Here is a 19,980-nt window from a genome sequence, read left to right on the forward strand (position 1 = left end):
TTTCTCCGGCGCGAACCCTAACGGCATTTTCTATAATTTTATTTAAAAAAATAATAAAATTTTACTTTTAAAAATAGAAAAATTACTTCTGCAAAAAATATGGATGGTATATGAATCTCAGAGTTCTCCATCCTCTTGACCGGTGTCGTGAACTTGTTGTCAACTGCTCTTTCTTGATTGACGGCAGCAACACCCTAACCCCTGCCATTGTTCTTTCTCTTTAAAGCGGCATCAACAGCCACCGTCACCTCTAACTTATTGTTATCCATCTCTGCTACTCGTCGAAAACAGATTCAAAACCTCTGCCGTGTCTTCTTTGTTTTTCGCCAGACACTCTCCTAACCACAGCATTGATTACCGCCATTCTCTATCTTTTCTGTCAGTTATTGCTTTCATCACCGACGAGCTCCCTCTTTTTCCTTGCCGGTAATATCTCTGTATTTTGAATCAATCATATTGATAAAGAACAAAAAGAAGAGAAGAGAGAGATAGAGAAAGTCCAGAATAGAATTGAATTATAAAACCTTTTTTTAGTAAGCTCTGATTTGGAATGTTTGAATTATAAAATCCTTTTTCATGTTTGAATTCATATCCCAACAGAGAGAACCCGCCCAAAGTCAAGTTCTTCTTCTTGTCATATATATGCTTTGAAGTTTCTATTTTATCTTTACTTTTTTGGATGCCACTTATCGTATAGTTAAATAATTAAACTTCGCACTTGTCAATGTAATCTTATTATATATGAAAAAGTAGGAGGAGACAATTTTAGTATACAATATGTATAATAGAATTAAAAAAATTAAAATTAAAATTAAAAATTAGATCATTAATTATTTAATTTTAAATTTTAAATTTCAAAAATTAAGATTAACATTTAAACTCACTTACAGTATGAACAGTTATTCTTAATTTCACCATAACTTCCAATACACGTCTAAAATTTGCCGTCATCTTCTCTGGTCCTCACATCACGCTGCTGCACTCTCCACCGGTCATACCGACGCCACCGCAGCCTCCCATCGACACCGCCTTCACATCCGCCAGTCAAGCCGACGCGCCTCGTCCTCTGCCGCTGTTTTCGTGCCCTCTCCCAACAGCCATCATCGCGGACGGCAAGTCCTACCTCCCCGTCGCGTGTCTGTTGCTCGTCTCTCTCACTTGTGCCGTTGCAGTCCCTAGCCGACCGTGCCGCCGACATCGCCACAGACTCCCACACTGCCATGGGTTCCGCATATGCTGCCAAAAGCTCAACGATGCCGCTTTTTAAATTAATCGTGTGAGTATGGTATATGTAACGCACGCGTTACATTTTTTCATTTTTTGTTTCTCTAGTTTTATGATTAGATCAAATCATAAGACTCATGTGTTAAATTATTAGATGATCATAGTTGCTTTTTCTATTTATTTATCTCCTTCTTCTTCTATTTTAATGGTCAATTTAGGGTGATCATTTTAGTAGGTATGCGGATGGTTATTTTAATTTTTATGCAGATGATTATTTTGATTGGATTGGATTTAGTAATATATAATTAAAATATTATTTTTATTTTTAAGTGGATGGTTATTTTTACTATAGAGATATAGAGAGTTAAGCCACTGAAATAAAATATATATAAAATATAAATACATACTAAAATAATAAAATATAATTATAATTTTATATAAATTTTAAAATATCATCTAAATTAATAATATTACATTAATTATAATATTATAATTTTATCTAAATACAAATTCAAAAATCAAATAACAAAAAAATAATTAATTAAGACACATGAACTAAAATAAAAATAATAATTAAATTAAAATCAAGAATAACAAATCTACACAAGAATAATTTTATCAAATTAACAAATTATTAAAATATAAAAAACAACACAATTTAACAATCATAAAGTCAAGAACAACACCACAATACGAATTTATTAAGTTAATAATCAAAACAAGTTAATAAAAAAAATATAAATCACCATAAGAAAGAGCAAATATAGATTAAAAATAAAACAAAAATTGTAACAGTAACAGAAGAGGGAGAAAAGAAATTACCTTAGACTTTGATGAAAATAAAAAGAGAAGGGAGAGAGAGTTGGAAGTTGGAACCAAGATTTTAAAAATTAAATCCATCATTGAATCACTTTTAGTTATTAGTTTATAAATTTATTGGTTTAATTGATTTAACTGTGGTTCAGTTGAAATAATTATTTTATAATAAAATAATAAATAAAATATAATAAATACATTAAAATATAATTATAATCTAATATAAATTTTAAAATATGATATAAATTAAAAATATTATATTAATTATAATATTATAATTTCATCTACATACAAATTTACAATAATTAAAATTACAATTATACAAATTAACAATCACAAAATAAAAAAATAATACTACAACAACAGTAATTTATCAAATTAACAAATTCAAAAACATGAACTTATTTTAAAATAATTATTTAAATTAATAATTAAACAAAAATATAACAATAACCTAACAATTCCAGAATATCTCAACAACAATTTATCAAACTACTAAATTAACAAGATTAAAAATATAAAATTAGATCAAAATTATTCAAATTAATAATTAGATAAAAATACAATAACATAATAATCACAGAATCAAAGAGCGGTATCTCAACAATAATTTATCAAATTACCAAATTAACAATTTTAATAATATAAACTCATATCAATACCATGACAACAATTAAAATAGCTAAAAAAAAAAAAACAACAACAAAAATAATATCACAGCAATCCAATAATTCCAAAAAAAAAAGTATAAATAGATAATAAAACGAATAAATAATGTGAACAATAGAATAAAAAAAATTAAAATTATAAATTAAATCATTAATTAGCTATTTTAAATTTTAAATTTTAAAATTTAATAAATAAGAATTAACAGTCACACCCAATTTAAATTTAACCTCCTTTCTTTATTTGTCATTTTCGGTCTGCATAGACACTCCAAACGCCACTTTACTTCTCTTTCTCCGATCTGACGCCACCCAGCCTCCAGCTAACCCCTTCCCCCAAACATCTTTGTGAACGTCCGATCGCTCCATGAGTCATCTTTCGCGCTGTCTATCCGCATGCCAACCGTGCACTCCCGCAGTCCCGTCTTTACTGTTGCAGCTCGCTGCTCACCACTACCGTTGATAACAACGACAACCACTTCGACGTTAACGCATTGTTCAAAGCAATGCAGAATTTTCATTCCGTTCTCGTCTCCCACAGCTTTGACCGCAAGATTTTATGACGGTTCTCGTTTTTTTCTTCCCTTCTTCCTCCACCATCTTCGCCATGAATCTTACAACACCGCACAGTATGGATCTAAAGGGCTACGTCTACAGCAACATGCTGGACGTGCAGTGAGAAGATATGCAGCAAAAATTTTATATATGTACGTGGATGTTATTTTTTCATGCAAATGAGATGTTTATTCTTAATGTAAATGGAGTGTTTGTTCTTTATATAAATGAGATGTTTCTTTTTAATGTAAATGGGATGTTTGTTCTTCATATGCAAACGGAATGTTTATTTTTAATTCAGTACCCGGGATTTGGATTAGAAAAAAGTGTAATTAGAGTAAACAAGAATAGAATAATTAAAATTTTTAATAGTAGAGTTAAAAAGAATTTTTTAAACTTAGATTTAGGATAGCTTTTATTTTTTAATCCTAAGTGGGCTAAAAAATCAGCTCATGTTCGTTGTTCAAATTTTTCTTTGTCTATCAAGCGACACCCATCTCAAAAACAACCATAAGTACACACAAAAAATTACAACATACCCAAACAGAATTCATATTTAAGTTATTTTGCTCAATTTTCAAAACAATCGTACAGAGGGGAGTCTGTGAAACATATCACTCTTTTATGGATTTATATGAATAATTAAAGTACTTCTACTAATTCAATCTACAAACAAGGCTGTCAATTCATAATCTCATTCTCAGTAATTTACAAAATGATGAAATGATTACTCCCCTCAAAGCAGAAATCTAACACATCATCCATAATAAACCCAATTACACAATGAAACCAGATAAAAGTTACAATCTTTATGCTTTGTAGTTTAACTAAGAAACGATATTGATTATGAGAGCTAGAGATGAAAGGCGCTAGGTTGTGTCTTTGTCATCCTTGCTTGACCGTAGGGCTCATCATTGTCCATCCGGCGGTTGTTGCGGTAGGCGGCGTAAGCGACGACATAGAGGATGACAAGGATGATCATGACAACAATGTTGATGACAGAGACCTTCCTCCAGCTCTTCTTGAGGCTGGCGAGGACGCCGGCCTTGCAAGAGTCGCACGAGTAGCAGAGCATCTGCTGGTCATTGCTCCACCGGCTGCAATCAGGGTCAGTTCCAACCAGGCCTCCGCCTTGGTTCCACACTGTCTCGTTCTGGTACACATACCCACACTCTGTTGGCGGCTTGCAACAACCAGACTACAACCACATCAACAAATTGAGTATCAAGAAAAAGGCTAAATTCAACTGTAATGTTACATATGACTTTATCAATAAGCTAAAAAATTATTCAAATATTGCTACATAGAATAGCTACTTTTCAAGCAATACAGTGCGATATTCCACAAATTTTGTTCAATCACGTAAATAGGTATTATCATTTGTTATCAGCAACGTGGCCAGTGAGTCATGCTAGGAGGCCCCCAATAATCATGTCACACTCATACCAAATAAACCCGCATTATGCAATATTAATCATGGTCTTTAAGAAATTAAATATCTTTCTATCATACCCTATGTGTCTGATTGTCTGTCACGATATCATTCTTGTTAGGTGATATTTCAACATATGTGATCGTGACTTCACCAACGACATGGATGAATGATATCCTACTGCTTTTATACTGATCTATGGTACAACCTTAGCTGCTTACTTAAGCTTTTTAATCTCTATAAATTAAATAATGTTTACTGTATATATGTTGCTACATCCTAATATCCTATATATGCGTGAGCTTATTAATGTTTTATTTCATTATTATTATTATTATTATTATTATTTTAAGGAAAAAGTGTACTTGCTATTCGAACATGGGTAGCATGCACGTGATTGGTGGAGTGACACAATTTTCGGTGGTTTATGAATAGTCAAAGCCCCCAGCATGGCCCACGTGCCAGAGGGTTATCTTATTAGTTATTACACTAGCACCGTCCAGATCTACCCATCCAATGAAGTGCATGCACAAGTAACTCTTTCTATTTCTCTACCCTACACCCATGCTTCATTTATAATCACCAACCCTAAACTTTATGGGAACCATAAATCAATAAGAAATTAGATAAGGCTATTTGTTACATAAAATATTAAGAGGAGTGTTAGGGACAGCAACTTTTGTAATTTGCAGCCATTAAATAGCTATCAATAATAATTTTAATGGTATGAAATTGGTGTAAAATTTTATTCAATAGCTCACTTTTCTTTGTTAGTTACATGCTGGCCAGAATTTGAAAAAATTAATGACCCTAGACTTTTTTTATTAACAAATTATTTTGAAAAACACTCATACAACACACTAACTTAAGAAAAAGAATATAAGAGTTAAATATAAAATAAATAAAAAAGTGCACCTGAATGGGAGAAAGTTTTCTTTGGTAGAACATATCAGCAGTTTCAGGAACGGCAGAAAGCTTAGCACAGACCTTAGAATCCCTAATACAAGAACTTATCTTGGGCCAATATGAGTCACTGGCGACCCGCTCCTCCAACCAGCCCGAGTAGTCCGACAGGTAGTAATCCAAGTAGGCCCGGTTCGGCACCACCTGGCCCGACCCTTTTTCGGTGACTACGTAGGCAAACACTATGAAGCCTATGAGGACCGCGATGACGATGAACATGACCACCAGGTAGAGTCTCATTAGGAAGGTGTTGCGGTAACACGCGCCGGCGAAACCCGCCAAGGACACCACCATGATGGTGATCCCGATGATGATCAATGGCCACTGCAGGAACCTCATGCAGTCGGTGTTGTTGGCCCTGCTGCTCAGCCATATTCCGCCGCCTAGGATCGGAACTGAGACCAGGAACGTTAAGAAGTTCAGTACTCCAATCAAGTGGTTGCTGGTCCTCATGTTTCGGGTGATCAAGAATTGTGGAGAAAGAGTGGTGTACTGTGTCGTATTTATTGCAACACTATGGTCTATGGTGTGACTAATATATTAGATTATATTAATATAAAACGACAAGTCCCGCTGCATTATTATTTATTAAGGACAGGTGTGCACTAGATTCTGTTCATATTCATTAATCCAACAAAATTACTCCAATAACCTCATCATCCTTGTTATAAAATAATTAAATAAATAAGGAAGATGTAAATATAAGATAGAAAAATATAAATATAGAACTCTAGGAATAATGTTTACTAATATAATTATTTTGATATAATAGAAGTAACTTTTAGGGTAAAAAACTATAATAAGCCAATGCCAGGCTAAAATTACGTAAATAAGCCAAAACTAAAATCGTTTCAGTAATGAGCCAAACCACATATTTATATAATTCGAACCAGAGTGGTTCAAACTCTATTCATGAATAATTCGAACCAATGCAGTTCGAATTACAAAGGGGAGCTGGTTCAAATAAATCGAACAAGGTTGGTTCAATTTAGTAATGCTAGTAATTCGAACCTAGCTGGTTCGAATTATAGAGAGAGAGAGGCTGAATCAAGTAATTCGAACCAAGTTGGTTCGAATTACACAAACCCAAATTCGAACCAGGCTGGTTCGATTTAGTGGTAGACAGAGCAGTATATATATGGTTGTAAACGTGAGTTGCTCTCATTAGAGGGTGTAAGATGGCTAGTGAGGAGAGTTTTGTGGTTTTGGTTCACCACAGAGGATCCATTAAGAAGAAAACTCGCTCCGGTGTGAAGTTCACAGATAAGGATCCTCTCTGTATTGTCGTGAACCCAACGACGAGCTATGATGACCTTGTTAGATCTGTGCTGATGAAACTTGGTCTGGAAGGTGCGAAGCGGGTTAAGAAGTTTTTCTATCGCATTCCAATCACGGTCTTGCAGGATACCGTGAAGTATGATTGTTTCACGATTGGTAGTGATGAGGACCTGCAAGTCATGTTTCTATATCGGAGGCAGTTTCCCGAGGTGAGGACACCAGAGTTGTTGGCAAAGCTGGTTGATGTGGTATCCAGCTCAGGGGGTTCGAACCGGAATACCACCACTGTAACCGCGGCAGCCGGTTCCAGTTCCAGGCTTGCCGTTGCTTCTTCGTCCGTCCCTGTGTACGAGCCAGCGGTCCAACCTGTCGCCTCCCCGTCTTTTGCTGTTGATCTCAATGACGGAGTAGGCGACGTGGTAGGATCAGTTGATATTCTGCCGAACGCTTTACAGGGCGTTCCACCGGTTGGCGTCGGAGACGGATTGTTGGGTGATGTAGAGGAGGACGACGTCGAGCCGGATATGATTGAGGATGACAGCGGCGACGAGGTTGGAGCGACTGAGCCTGCATTGGCGTTCAGTGGTTCTAGTTCTGGCACACAGGAGTATCCACCACATTTTTCCTCTTTGGACCTGGATGCCATGAGGCAGGAGGGTGTTTCAGGACACTCTGTTGGATTCGGAGCTAGAGATGCGGAAGGGACTGCTGGTCTGACAGAGTTCCAGGTTGGTCAGCAATTTCAGGATAAAGATGAGGCCCTGTTAAGTGTGAAGACTTACAGCATCCGGCGAGGGGTACAGTACAAGGTAGTGGAGTCTGATCATCGCCGTTATGTGGGCAAGTGTTCTGAGTTTGGGAATGGGTGCACATGGTTGATTCGACTGAGTCTGCGGCAGTGCAAGGGCATTTGGGAGGTCAAACGGTACAATGGACCTCACACTTGTCTTGCGACCTCCATCTCAAGTGACCACAGGAGCTTGGATTATCATGTGATTTCGTTGTTCATTATGCCAATGGTTAGGGCTGATGCATCAGTCAGCATCAAGGTGCTCCTAAATGCCACGGCAGCACACTTCGGGTTTAGGCCGACTTATAGGAGGGTCTGGATGGCGAAGCAGAAGGCTATTGCCCTCATATACGGTGACTGGGATGAGTCATACAACGAGCTCCCCAGGTGGGTGTTGGGAGTCCAGTTGACGATGCCCGGTACTGTTGCAATACTACGGACGAGCCCCGTTCGAGTTAGTGGACAAGTAGACGAGTCTCAAGCTTTTTTCCACAGACTTTTCTGGACGTTTCCACCGCTCATCGAGGCATTTCACCATTGCAAGTCCCTAGTTAGTATTGACGGCACCCATCTGTATGGGAAGTATGGGGGTACTTTGCTCATCGCGATTGCACAGGACGGGAACTCCAACATTCTACCTGTTGCATTCGCACTAGTAGAGGGTGAGAATGCAGAGTCTTGGTCATTCTTTCTCTCCCACCTTCGACAGCACGTGACACCGTGCAGGCCTAAACCGAGGAAATCGCCAGAAGATCCATGACTGAAGTAGCTGAAGTGGGCCTGCTAGTTTGACGACATGTCTGTTCGCCACTCGGCACATGCACCGGTACAACCATGCCAGTGCTGCAGAACCCCAGCTGTAGGTACCCATCTCCTCCAGCCTAGCTACGTACGGAAGCCATCTGATGTGAATGCGGTTGCCGGACTTGTCCGCAAACAGCTGCGTGCCCAACAACATCATGATGTACGCACGTGCATATCGGCGCACAGTCTCGTCATCGGCTCCCTCAGGGCACTCACCAAAAGTCTCCTGAAACTAGCTGCAGTTCACTGCGTACTTCTGAACCTGGCTAGGAGGAGGTATCACTCCAAGCATCTCCTGGAACCACTCCCATGCTGGACGCCCACCCTGGATGTATATATGGAACTCTGATAGGCAGTCGCTCACGTAACGCCCATCCACTGGCAAACCCAACTGGTATGCCACGTTCTGGAGTGTGATCGTGCACTCTCCGAACGGCATATGAAACGTGTGCGTTTCTGGATGCCATCGCTCGATGAATGCACTGACAAGGGCCTCGTCTAACTGGAACCATCTATCGTTCAGCCTTGCAAGATGGTATAGACCGGCCATCTGCAAGTACGGAATGTATCTGTCATCCAGTCGCATACCTTGCTGCCGCCGCATGCTCCTGATGCATCGCTGAGGCTGCACATGAAACCGCATAACCAACACGATAAATCATGAACAAAACATTATACTAAATAAAACCGCATAAAAATACATGAACAAGAACCACATGCAAAACAAACTCATAGACCGCACAACTAAACCGGTAACATAAAACAACTTAAGTAGAACCACTAACATAAAACAGCTTAACTAAAACCGTTAACATAAAACAGCTAGCATAAAACAACTAACACAAACCACTAACATAAAACAACTAACAGAAACCACTTACATAAAACAACTAACATAAACCACCAACATAAGAAACCAACATAAACCACTAACTTAAAAGAGCTAACATAAAACAACTAAAACAAACCACTAACATAAACCACCAAAATAAACCACCAACATAAACCACTAACATAAACCACTAACATAAACCACCAACATAAACCACTAACATAAACCACTAACATAAATCACTAACATAAACCACCTACATAAACCACCAACTAAACCACCATCTAACCCGCATGCAAAACCACTAAGTCACATATACCGCTACCACGAAGATTTTTCTGTACTAACCTCCTCGTTGATGACCCCGGCTATATGAGCAACTCCGTCCAAGCGATATAACCGTGCCAGATCGTCCCCCATCAGCAGAGTATTCCGTTCAGGTCTTCTTCGTACAGAATCTGGGTCGTTTTCTCTGGGATTTGGTGGGGTAGGGGAAGAGAAGAATAGTTCGAATGAGGCTGATTCGAACTCCTTATATAGCCGAATCACTTGTAATTCGAACCAGCTCGGTTCGAATTATGAAGGAGCCACGAGAAGTGTAATTCGAACCAGCTTGGTTCGAATTACATGGTTTGTTACAATAGGCATAATTCGAACTAGCCTGGTTTGAATTATGTGGAGCTTGAGTTCGAACCACCTTGGTTCGATTTACCTTCAACTTTTTCTTCTCTTAATTCGAACAATGTTGGTTCGATTTACTTAGGAATGTAGTTTGAACCAGGCTGGTTCGAATTACATAAAAATAGTCCTTGGTTCATTGCTGAAACGATTTTGATTTTGGCTTATTTACGTAACGCGAAACTACCCTTGGCTTATTACGGTTTTTTACCCTAACTTTTATATATATATATATATATATATTACTTAATATAAGTAGTATCCAATGTAAAGAAAGAGTATAAAAAAAGAGAGAAAATATTGTATTAATTGTTGTGTGTAAAATGCATTTGACGATGCTTGCTATTTATACATGTAAAGTGATTCCACTTTCAACTTTCATTTATTACTTTTTGTCTTTTAAATAGATTCATTCAGTCTTGAGAATGATATCCACCTAAGCTATGCGTGGTCATCCATCTTTATCACAACACTCCCCCTTGGATGACCATTTAAGATTATTGCCTCGTTAAAACTTTACTAAAAAAAAACCCAATAGGAAAAAACCTTAGTGAAGGAAAAAGAGTACAATATCCTTTAGTGATGGGGACTGACTCATTAAAAATCTTGTCAAGAAAAACCCATTGAGAAAAAAAATCTGACCAAGGAAAAAAGAGTACAGCCTCCCCCTCTTGCCAACATCATTTAATGTCTCGAAATCGGCGTATCCCAATCTCATGTACCAATCTTTCAAAGGAGGATTTTGGAAGTGACTTTGTAAATAAATCTGTCAGATTATCACTTGAGCGGATCTATTGGATATCAATTGTCCCTTGATTTTAAAGATCATGAGTGAAGAAAATTTTGGGAGAAATATGCTTTGTTCTATCACCTTTGATGTATCCGCCTTTAAGTTGAGCAATGCATGCTGTATTATCTTCAAATAAGACAGTTGGAGCTATCTTATGGTCATCAATCAGTCCACATGATGACAGAATATATTGGATCAAACTCCTGAGTCAAAAACACTTGTGACTAGCTTCATGAATCGCCAGTATTTCAACATGATTAAAGGAGGTTGCTGCTATCGTCTGTTTCGTGGACCTTCATGATATAGCTGTACTACCATATATGAACAAGTATCCTGTTTGAGATCTCCCTTTATGTGGATCAGACAAGTAGCCAGCATCTGCATAACCAACTAGTTGTGACTTGGATCCATAGGGATAAAACAATCCAATATCAACCGTTCCATGAAGATATCGAAAGATTTGCTTGATTCCACTCCAATGTCTTCTGGTTGGAGAGGAACTATACCTTGCTAGTAAGTTTACAGCAAATGATATATCGGGTCGTGTATTATTAGCAAGATACATTAGCGCTCTAATGGCACTAAGATATGGTACTTCTGGACCAAGGATATCTTCATTTTCTTCTTTAAGACAGAATTGATCTTTCTCCACATCCAAAGATCTTACGATCATTGGGGTACTCAAGGGATGTGACTTATCCATATAAAATCTTTTCAAGATCTTTTCTGTGTATGTTATTTGATGAATAAAGATCCCATTTTTTATATGCTCGATCTGCAGGCCGAGACAAAATTTAGTCCTTCCAAGATCTTTCATCTCAAACTCTTCTTTTAGAGTTTTTATAATTGTTGGAATCTTTTCAGGAGTCCTAATGATATTTAAATCATCAACGTACATAGCAATTATAATGAACCCAGATGCAGATTTCTTTATGAAGACACATGGACAGATATCATCATTCTTGAATCCGTTTTTGGCCAGATACTCAGTAAGACGATTATACCACATTCGTCCAGATTGCTTTAGACCGTATAAAGATCTTTGCAATTTAATTGAGTATAACCCTTGCGAATATTCATTGGATGGTTTAGATATCTTTAGTCCTTCAGGGACTTTCATATAGATATCCCGATCTAATGAGCCGTATAAATAGGCTGTTACCACATCCATTAAATGCATATGCAGTTTATGATATGCAGATAAACTGACCAAATAATGCAATGTTATCGCATCCACTACAGGGGAATACGTTTCTTCATAATCTATACCGGGCCTTTGTAAAAAACCTTGTGCCACAAGTCGGGCTTTATAGCGCATAACTTCATTTTTCTCATTTCATTTTCTCACAAATACCCTTCGGTATCCAACAGGTTTTACATCTTTTGGTGTACGGACTACAGGTCCAAAGACTTCACGTTTTGCAAGTGAGTCTAATTCAGCTTTCATGGCTTCTTCCCATTTTGGCCAATCATTTCTTTGTCGACATTCTTCGACTAATTTTGGCTCAAGATCCTTACTTTCATGCATGATATTTAATGCCACATTATATGCAAATATTTTATGACAATTGTCTTATTTCGGTCCCATTTCTCTCCTGTAAAGACATAATTTATCGAGATCTCCTGTAAAACAACTAAATAAATAAGGAAGATGTAAATATAAGATAGGAAAATATAAATATAAAACTCTAGTATTAATGTTCACCAATATAATTATTTTGATATAATAGAAGTAATTTATATATATATTACTTAATATAAGTAGTATCCAATGTAAAGAAAGAGTATAAAGAAAGAGAGAAAATATTGTATTAATTGTTGTGTGCAAAATGCATCTGACGACACTTGCTATTTATACATGTAAAGTGATTCCACTTTTAACCTTCATTTATTACTTTTTGTCTTGTAAAGAGATTCATTCCGTCTTGAGAATGATATCCACTTAAGCTATACATGGTCATCCATCTTTATCACAACAATCCTAACACTCATAAGTCATAACTCATAACCATCTTTCCTGCATAATTGTAAAACTCAGATACGAGCGAGCAGTTCGATCAGAAAATTAGTAAATTGAATTTTTAATTAGTTTGGTCCAGTTTAAAGATTATTTAATATTAAGAATCAATAATAACCGAATAAATTAGTAAAAATTAGTGAAAATTTGGTCCAACCAAATTGTTCAAGAAAAAATTCTAAAATTGATGAAAATGCAATTTGAATTTAAATCTTTTTTATATAACATATTTTTTGCCACTAAAATATATTATTTTTTGTTATTTTATATACTAATTATTGATAATTATATAGTAAAATCGCACAATAATTTTCTTAGATATTATTTTAATTTTATATTTATTTAGTCGTTTAAATTAATTATATTTTTTATTATTCATAATTATTAATATAAATATTATTAAATATATATAAATAAAAAATATCAAATATTTTTATTAATTATAATATAATTATTTTTTATAATTATATGATAATTGTTAATATCATTTTTCAATAAATACATATAGTATATAACATTATAATAAATATAAAAATATTTTAATATAAAAATAAAATTAAAAAATATTTATCATAAAAAAATACTAAAATTTTATATACTTATTTAATAATAACCGAATTATAACTTATTGAATATAATTTGTTGAAACTTAATTATTTTTAAATATTAGTGAAAATATGTATTTTAAATTTTAATTTTAGATTTTTGACTATTTTATATTTTTTATTTACATAGGACTGGTTCTACTAATTCATCCAATGATTCAATAAAGTATGTAAAAGTGATGATTTGTAAATATATGTGTCGTTTTAATTTATTTTTAATCTATATTTATATTCTAACATATATTTATACTGATAATTAATTTTAGTGACTAATTTTAATGTACACGTAATATGATATTTTTATCAATATTAAAAATAAGTCATTAGTTCATTATTTACATACCGAAAGATATTTTTATATAAAAATAACAATTAAAAATGACAACATTCAAAATTCAATACAAGTTTAAAAAATCTTGAAAATTAATACTATACATAATAAATAACAAAATAATATAAATATTAAGCAATTAATATCTTTAATTTATATTTAAATTAATATTGGTCAATTTTCTATTTTTGTTAGTCACGTCATACAATTACATGCATTGAATATCCTGGAAAAACATTAAAATAGAAACAACAAATGAACGATAACTTAAACAGCCAAAATGAAGCCATGCGCGCGCATTCAAACTACTGCTATTTCTTTCTTTCTTCTTTTTTTTTTTTTAAACTACTACTATATATATGTGATTTCTATAATTTCATTTTGATAAACTTTCAGGCTACAACTTTGAGTGAAAGAGTTGTCACAATGTCACGTGTATTTCAATTTACAAATCACTTTTACATACTTTATTGAGTTTAGAATCCTCTATTATATTCATACTTAAACTTACACAAAAACTTGTCAAGTTTACGTTGGGATATCCCAAGTTCCAACATATTTCTAGGGAAAATTTAATTAAACAACATAGCCTATATATGAACGAAACTTAGGTTCAGGCAACTAACTCCAATGTTTCTCAAGAATATTTCCTTGATAGCCTCAAGGTTCACGTGAGCCCAACCATATATATATACAATCTAATACATTAATTATGTATTTTATATATTAATAACACATCTTCCTTTAATAACTGTACAGTTATATTATATTAGTAATAAGTAAAAAAGGAATTTACCGTGAAACTTAAGTATAAAATCACTGCATTCACAAGATACTCTGATCTGGTCAAATAATGCTATGAAGTTCAATAATACTTCTGTTATCTACACAAAATTGATTAATTCTTATTTAATTTTTGCCAATCTTTTCCAAATGCTTTTACTTGTTCATGACTACTTCATTCATGGTGATTGTAGTTTTTGTTTGACTAAGTTCAATTAGGTGAACAAGGCCTTAATTCGGTGCACGTGACAGCCTTTCACCGAACATACCCAATCATTAATATTAGGTTGATGTATGATCTCATTGATCTGATAGGCCTCTTGCAAGTAGAATGGGCCAATCAATAACAATGTTGGGAAATTTTTCATGTCATTAAAGCTTAAAACGTAATCCAACCATCCATAACTTGTGATATATCCATAAGACTTTCTCTCATCAGAAGAGTAACTTTCTCTAGAACGCGAAGTTCTTATTCAGTAGGGAGTCTTCCATATCAATATTTCAACATATACTCAAAAATTCACAGTGCCACCTGAAAGCATATAAGCACAAGGTAACAAGCTGTCAACAAGCTGTAGAATGAAATCCATAGAAGGTAAGGTCATCAAGCTCAATAATACAAAAGCTCTTGGATATAAGAAAGATTATTTGAACATGGTGGTGGGTAAGATAATTAGCGACAAGGAGATCAGCTTTAAAACATGCAAAAATGCACTACATACTAGGAATGTGGGAAAACCCACAAGAAGTTGCTGTCACTAATGTTGGCCTAAAGAAGATTTTATTCAGTTTTAAAGATAGGAAGAAATGGCTCCAGATTCTTCAGAATGGACCTTGAAATGTTAGAGGAAATCTAATTAATCTCAAGCTATGGATGAGAGGAGAATCAGTCTTTGAAATGGATCATGACTATATGAAATTTTGGATACAGATTCATGGTATACCACTTAAGCATATAAACAAAGAAACAGGAAGGTTAATAGGAGAAATGCTAGGAGTGCTAGCTAAAGCTGAAGATCCTTTGGTGGAGGGGATACTTAGTTCTTAAGAGTCAGAGTTGGGATTAACATAAAGAAGCCTTTACCTACGGGCTTCTTTATGGATAGGGAGAATCAGCCACCGCTCTGGATTTTTTTCAAGTATGAAAGGCTGCTTGAATGTTATTACTTTAATTGCGGAATAATAGGACATGAGAGAAAAACTTGCAAGAATCCAACGACTATGGCTTGCTGGGATCAGACTAAACCAAAGTATTCAGCGGGTTTAGGGGTAAACCAAGTTCGATCATTATTAGCCATAGAGATAGGAAGCTCAGGTCAGAGAAGCAAGAAAAATGGGGATGAAGAAGAACAAGCGCGTGCAAATCAAAACATGGGCAGAGATAGTGAAGAAGAACAAGAAACAGAAGAAAGTGTGATTAGAGCTGATCTAAACATGCAGCAAGAATTAAGGGAGAATGAGAAGAATGAGGTAGGGGAGCAGGTAAAGACTCTGCAGAAAATTTTTTATTTTCAGGGATTGGAGGCTGAACATAATGAAATAAAGGATATAATCTGGTTAAATACGCCAAATGAGGAGGTGGGGAAGGAAAGTGGATATTGGGCCTTCTCTAAATAGGCCCAAAACATTACAAATAAGAAAGAAAGGCTGAAAATGAACTCTGGGCTGATTAGGAATATATGGTCAACTAATACAGTGGATCCAGTTCAATTAATGGATGGTATGGAAAATAAATCAACACAAGATAGAAGAGTCAAACAAACTAGTCAGCAGGCAAAAGGAGATGGGTTGAAGCTTCAACAAGTGGAGCAAGAAGTTAATAGCTATAAAGTGCTGAAAAAGGGAGACAAGGCTGCAGGAGGCACGGAACAAAGAACGATTAGAAAAATACTAAAAAACTTTGCTAAGGGAGAAGGGGATAAAATTGGCAAAGGAGGCACAGATACAGGTAAAGGGAAAGGAAACCAAGGGGTACAGGAGGATGAACAACAGCAAAGGACATTAGGAAAGTGGATGTACAGGAAACCGATCATCAATGAGGTAAGCATGAAAGAGAAGGATCCTAAATTGCAGATATTTGAGGAAGGAATGGATTACTTTGTCGAATTGGCAAGTGAAGAAGAATGGGGTAATGGAATACAAGGGACAGAATCTGAAGCTACAGGGTGGGAGATACAACTAATACAAAAAATGGAGATCGGTCTAAACCTGAAAAGGAAAAGAGATGAAGATGAGGTATTAATGCTGACTAATTCTGAATGGTCAGAGGATAAGCACATTAAAGTGGAAGTGAATATAAAGAAGCAAAGGAAGGAAGAAGGCAAGAGTGGAGACAGGGAGGAGAATGTTGGAGGAACGGATAGGAACTGGGTTATGGAAGGTAAAGTAGAAAACAAATCCATGGCCGAGGAGGCGGGCCTTATCAAGCCCCACTCTCAGCCATGAGCATCATTAGTTGGAATTGTCGAGGGGTGGTGGCCCCCGCGACAGTTTCGAAACTTTTGCATCTGTGTAAACAGATAAAATCCTCCATTGTATTTCTCATGGAGACTAGAGCTAAGGATAGTAGTGTAAGTAAAATCAAGAGAAGGCTTCATTTTGATAAATACTTTTGTGTAGAATCCCGGAGTATGTCCGGAGGTCTATGTTTCTTATGGAATGAAAATATTAATGTTGATGTTTACTCTTGGTCTAATTATTATATTAAAGCTTACATTAAAGATAGAAAAAGAAATGATTGGGAAACCATTTTCATATACGGTAACGCAAACCCAGGCAAGAGGAGGGAGGAATGGGAGGAGCTCACAACAAGCAATTTTAACAGGAATGAACCTAAACTCTTCATAGGAGATTTCAATGTTGTATTAGCTCAAAAGGAGAAGGAAGGCATGCATGAGCAGCCGAGGAAATAGATTGTGGATTTCAAGAATTTTTTGGATTCTAATGCTCTCATGGACATGGATCTAAAAGGATGTAAATTAACTTGGTTTAGCAATCCTTGAAATGGGTTAATAATTAAGGAAAGAATAGATAGGGCTCTTATTAACTAAAAATGGAGGCACAAGTTTCCAAATGCAAGTTTGATAGCTATGCCAGCAGTGAGCTCAGACCATACGCCCATTGTTTTGAGGTTACAGCCTAAGTATAAGGTGGATACGTCATTCAAATTTGAAGCATTTTGGAACGACCATAAAGAACGTGAGGAGATTATTAAGATGAGTTGGAAAAAAGATGAGCATAGTAATAACGAATGGGGTAGGTTGCTGAAGAAGATAAGAAACCGTAAGAAAAATTTAAGGAATTGGAGTAGGAACACTTTTGCTAGAGCTGATATAGAGATTAACAAGTTGAAGGCTGAGCTACAGAAGCTTCAAGAGGCAGAATTAAATGAAGAACAGCAAGCACAGAGGTGTCAAATCAAGGAAAGGATAAGCCAGTTATGGAGGCAAGAAGAGAAATATTGGGGAATGAGATCCAAGCTAAAGTGGCTAAAGTGGGAAGACAAAAATTCCACATTCTTTCATGCGACAACGATTCAAAGGAGAAATAGGAATAAAGTGAAAAGATTAAAAGATAAGGAGGGCCAATGGGTCTCAGGAGATGATAGAATCTTGAAGATAGTGGAGGAGCACTTTACAAAGTTGTTTACATCCTCAGCCAAATCTGATTTCAGAGATTGTATAAATAGGATTCCAAAAAGAGTTACTCAAGAAATGAACGAACAACTCATGGAGGAAATTTCAGAAAAGGAGATTGAGGAAGCTGTTTTTAGCATGGGGAGCCTCAAAGTCCCTGAACCAGATGGATTAAATGGACTTTTTTTTATCAGAGTCACTAGAACACAATAAAAAAGGAAGTTTGTGATGTGGTTAAGAGCTTTTTTTATGAGGGTATTATGCCAAAAGAGGTAAGTGAAACTATTGTTGTTCTTATTCCTAAAGTGAAACAATCGAAAAATCTTAATCAACTTAGGCCTATTAGTTGCTGTAATTATATATACAAAATTATAACTAGGATTATAGTATTAAGACTTAGAAGGTTCATGGATAATGTTATTTCGCCAATCTAGAGTGCCTTTCTAGGGAGTAGGTTGATCCAGGATAATATTATCATAGTTCAAGAGATTTTTCATAGTATTAATAAAAAAAAGGTAGGAATGGATTGAAAAGCCTAGCTATTAAGATAGATATGAATAAGGCTTATGATAGATTAGAGTGGAATTTTTTGGAGGCTACATTGATAGCTTTTGGTTTTGACCAGAGGTGGATTTCCTTAATAATGAAGTGTGTTAGAAGTGCTACGTATAAGGTTAGAATGAATGGGAGGCTCACTAGTAAAATTATACCTAAAAGAGGGTTGAGACAGGGTGATCCTATATCCCCATATCTTTTTATAATTGTGGCTGAAGTGTTCACTATTCTCATGGAGGAAGCAAGAGAAAGAAAAGAAATTTCAAGGTTCAAAATCGCACCAACAGCCCCTCCAATCACTCATCTTCTGTTTTGCGGATGATTGTATTATTTTTACAGAAGCAAAAGAGGAGGAAATTTACAATCTCATTTTGATTCTTAATAAGTATACAAAGGCATCAGGTTAAATGATCAATCTGGATAAATCGAGGATTATTTTTGGTAGTCAAGTACCCATACAAATCAGAGTTAACATAGAGGAAATCCTAGGAATGAAGTGTTGGGATAATCCAGGGATGTATTTAGGGCTGCCAGAGATTTGGGGCAGGTCAAAAATTAAAGCTCTGAATTGGATAGAGGAAAAGGTGATGGAAAAAGTCGAAGGATGGAAAGAAAAGCTCTTAAACCAAGCCGGAAAGGAAGTCCTTATTAAAGTTGTTATACAAGCTATTCCTAGCTACGCTATGACAGTTATTGGATTTTCAAAAGTATTCTGTCAGAGATTAAACGCTAGGATTGCAAGGTTTTGGTGGGCCAATTCTAGAAAAGAAAGAGGCATACACTGAAAAAGTTGGGACAAGATTTGTGTAAGTAAAAGAAATGGAGGGCTAGGCTTCAAGGATCTTCATGGCCAAAATTTAGCTCTTTTAGCAAAACAAGCTTGGAGAATCATAGAAAATTCTAATTCAATATGGGTACGTATTTTGAAGGCAGTCTATTTTTCTGATGGAGATTTTTGGAATGTGAAATGCTATAGTAATATATCTTGGGCTTGGAAAAGTATAATTAAAGGAAGGAATTTTCTTCGCAGAAATAGGAGATGGAGTGTGGGTGACGGATCAAGAATTAATGTTTGGGATGATAAGTAGGTAGTGGGCGAAGAAAAAATTCAAAGACAAGAAGGAATAGAGTTGAATTATGTTAGTGAACTTTTGAAGGAAGGGGAAGGGTGGGATGTGAGGAAGATTGAAGGGGTTTTTACTAATATTGTCAAAGAAAAAATTCTTA

General features: G+C 35.6%; 2 protein-coding genes across 2 annotated transcripts; one reads left to right on the top strand and one right to left on the bottom strand.

The window, feature by feature from the left end:
• Nucleotides 1-3,889: 3,889 nt before the first annotated feature.
• LOC148553245 (tetraspanin-3-like) lies at nucleotides 3,890-6,180 on the bottom strand. Its single transcript, XM_088492438.1, has 2 exons — nucleotides 5,608-6,180; nucleotides 3,890-4,458 (listed from the first exon to the last, which is right to left on the bottom strand). The coding sequence occupies exons 1-2, from the start codon at nucleotides 6,106-6,108 to the stop codon at nucleotides 4,114-4,116; spliced, it is 846 nt and encodes a 281-aa protein (XP_088348564.1). The 5' UTR covers nucleotides 6,109-6,180; the 3' UTR covers nucleotides 3,890-4,113.
• Nucleotides 6,181-17,652: 11,472 nt separating this feature from the next.
• LOC148553246 (uncharacterized) lies at nucleotides 17,653-18,411 on the top strand. The gene has a single exon (XM_088494799.1). It carries the CDS (start codon nucleotides 17,653-17,655, stop codon nucleotides 18,409-18,411), a length of 759 nt encoding a protein of 252 aa, XP_088350925.1.
• The last annotated feature ends 1,569 nt before the right edge of the window (nucleotides 18,412-19,980 follow it).

This window comes from Arachis ipaensis, chromosome B7, assembly GCF_059453495.1.
Source record: "Arachis ipaensis isolate K30076 ecotype BB chromosome B7, ASM5945349v1, whole genome shotgun sequence".
In the NCBI taxonomy this organism is placed as follows: domain Eukaryota; kingdom Viridiplantae; phylum Streptophyta; class Magnoliopsida; order Fabales; family Fabaceae; genus Arachis; species Arachis ipaensis.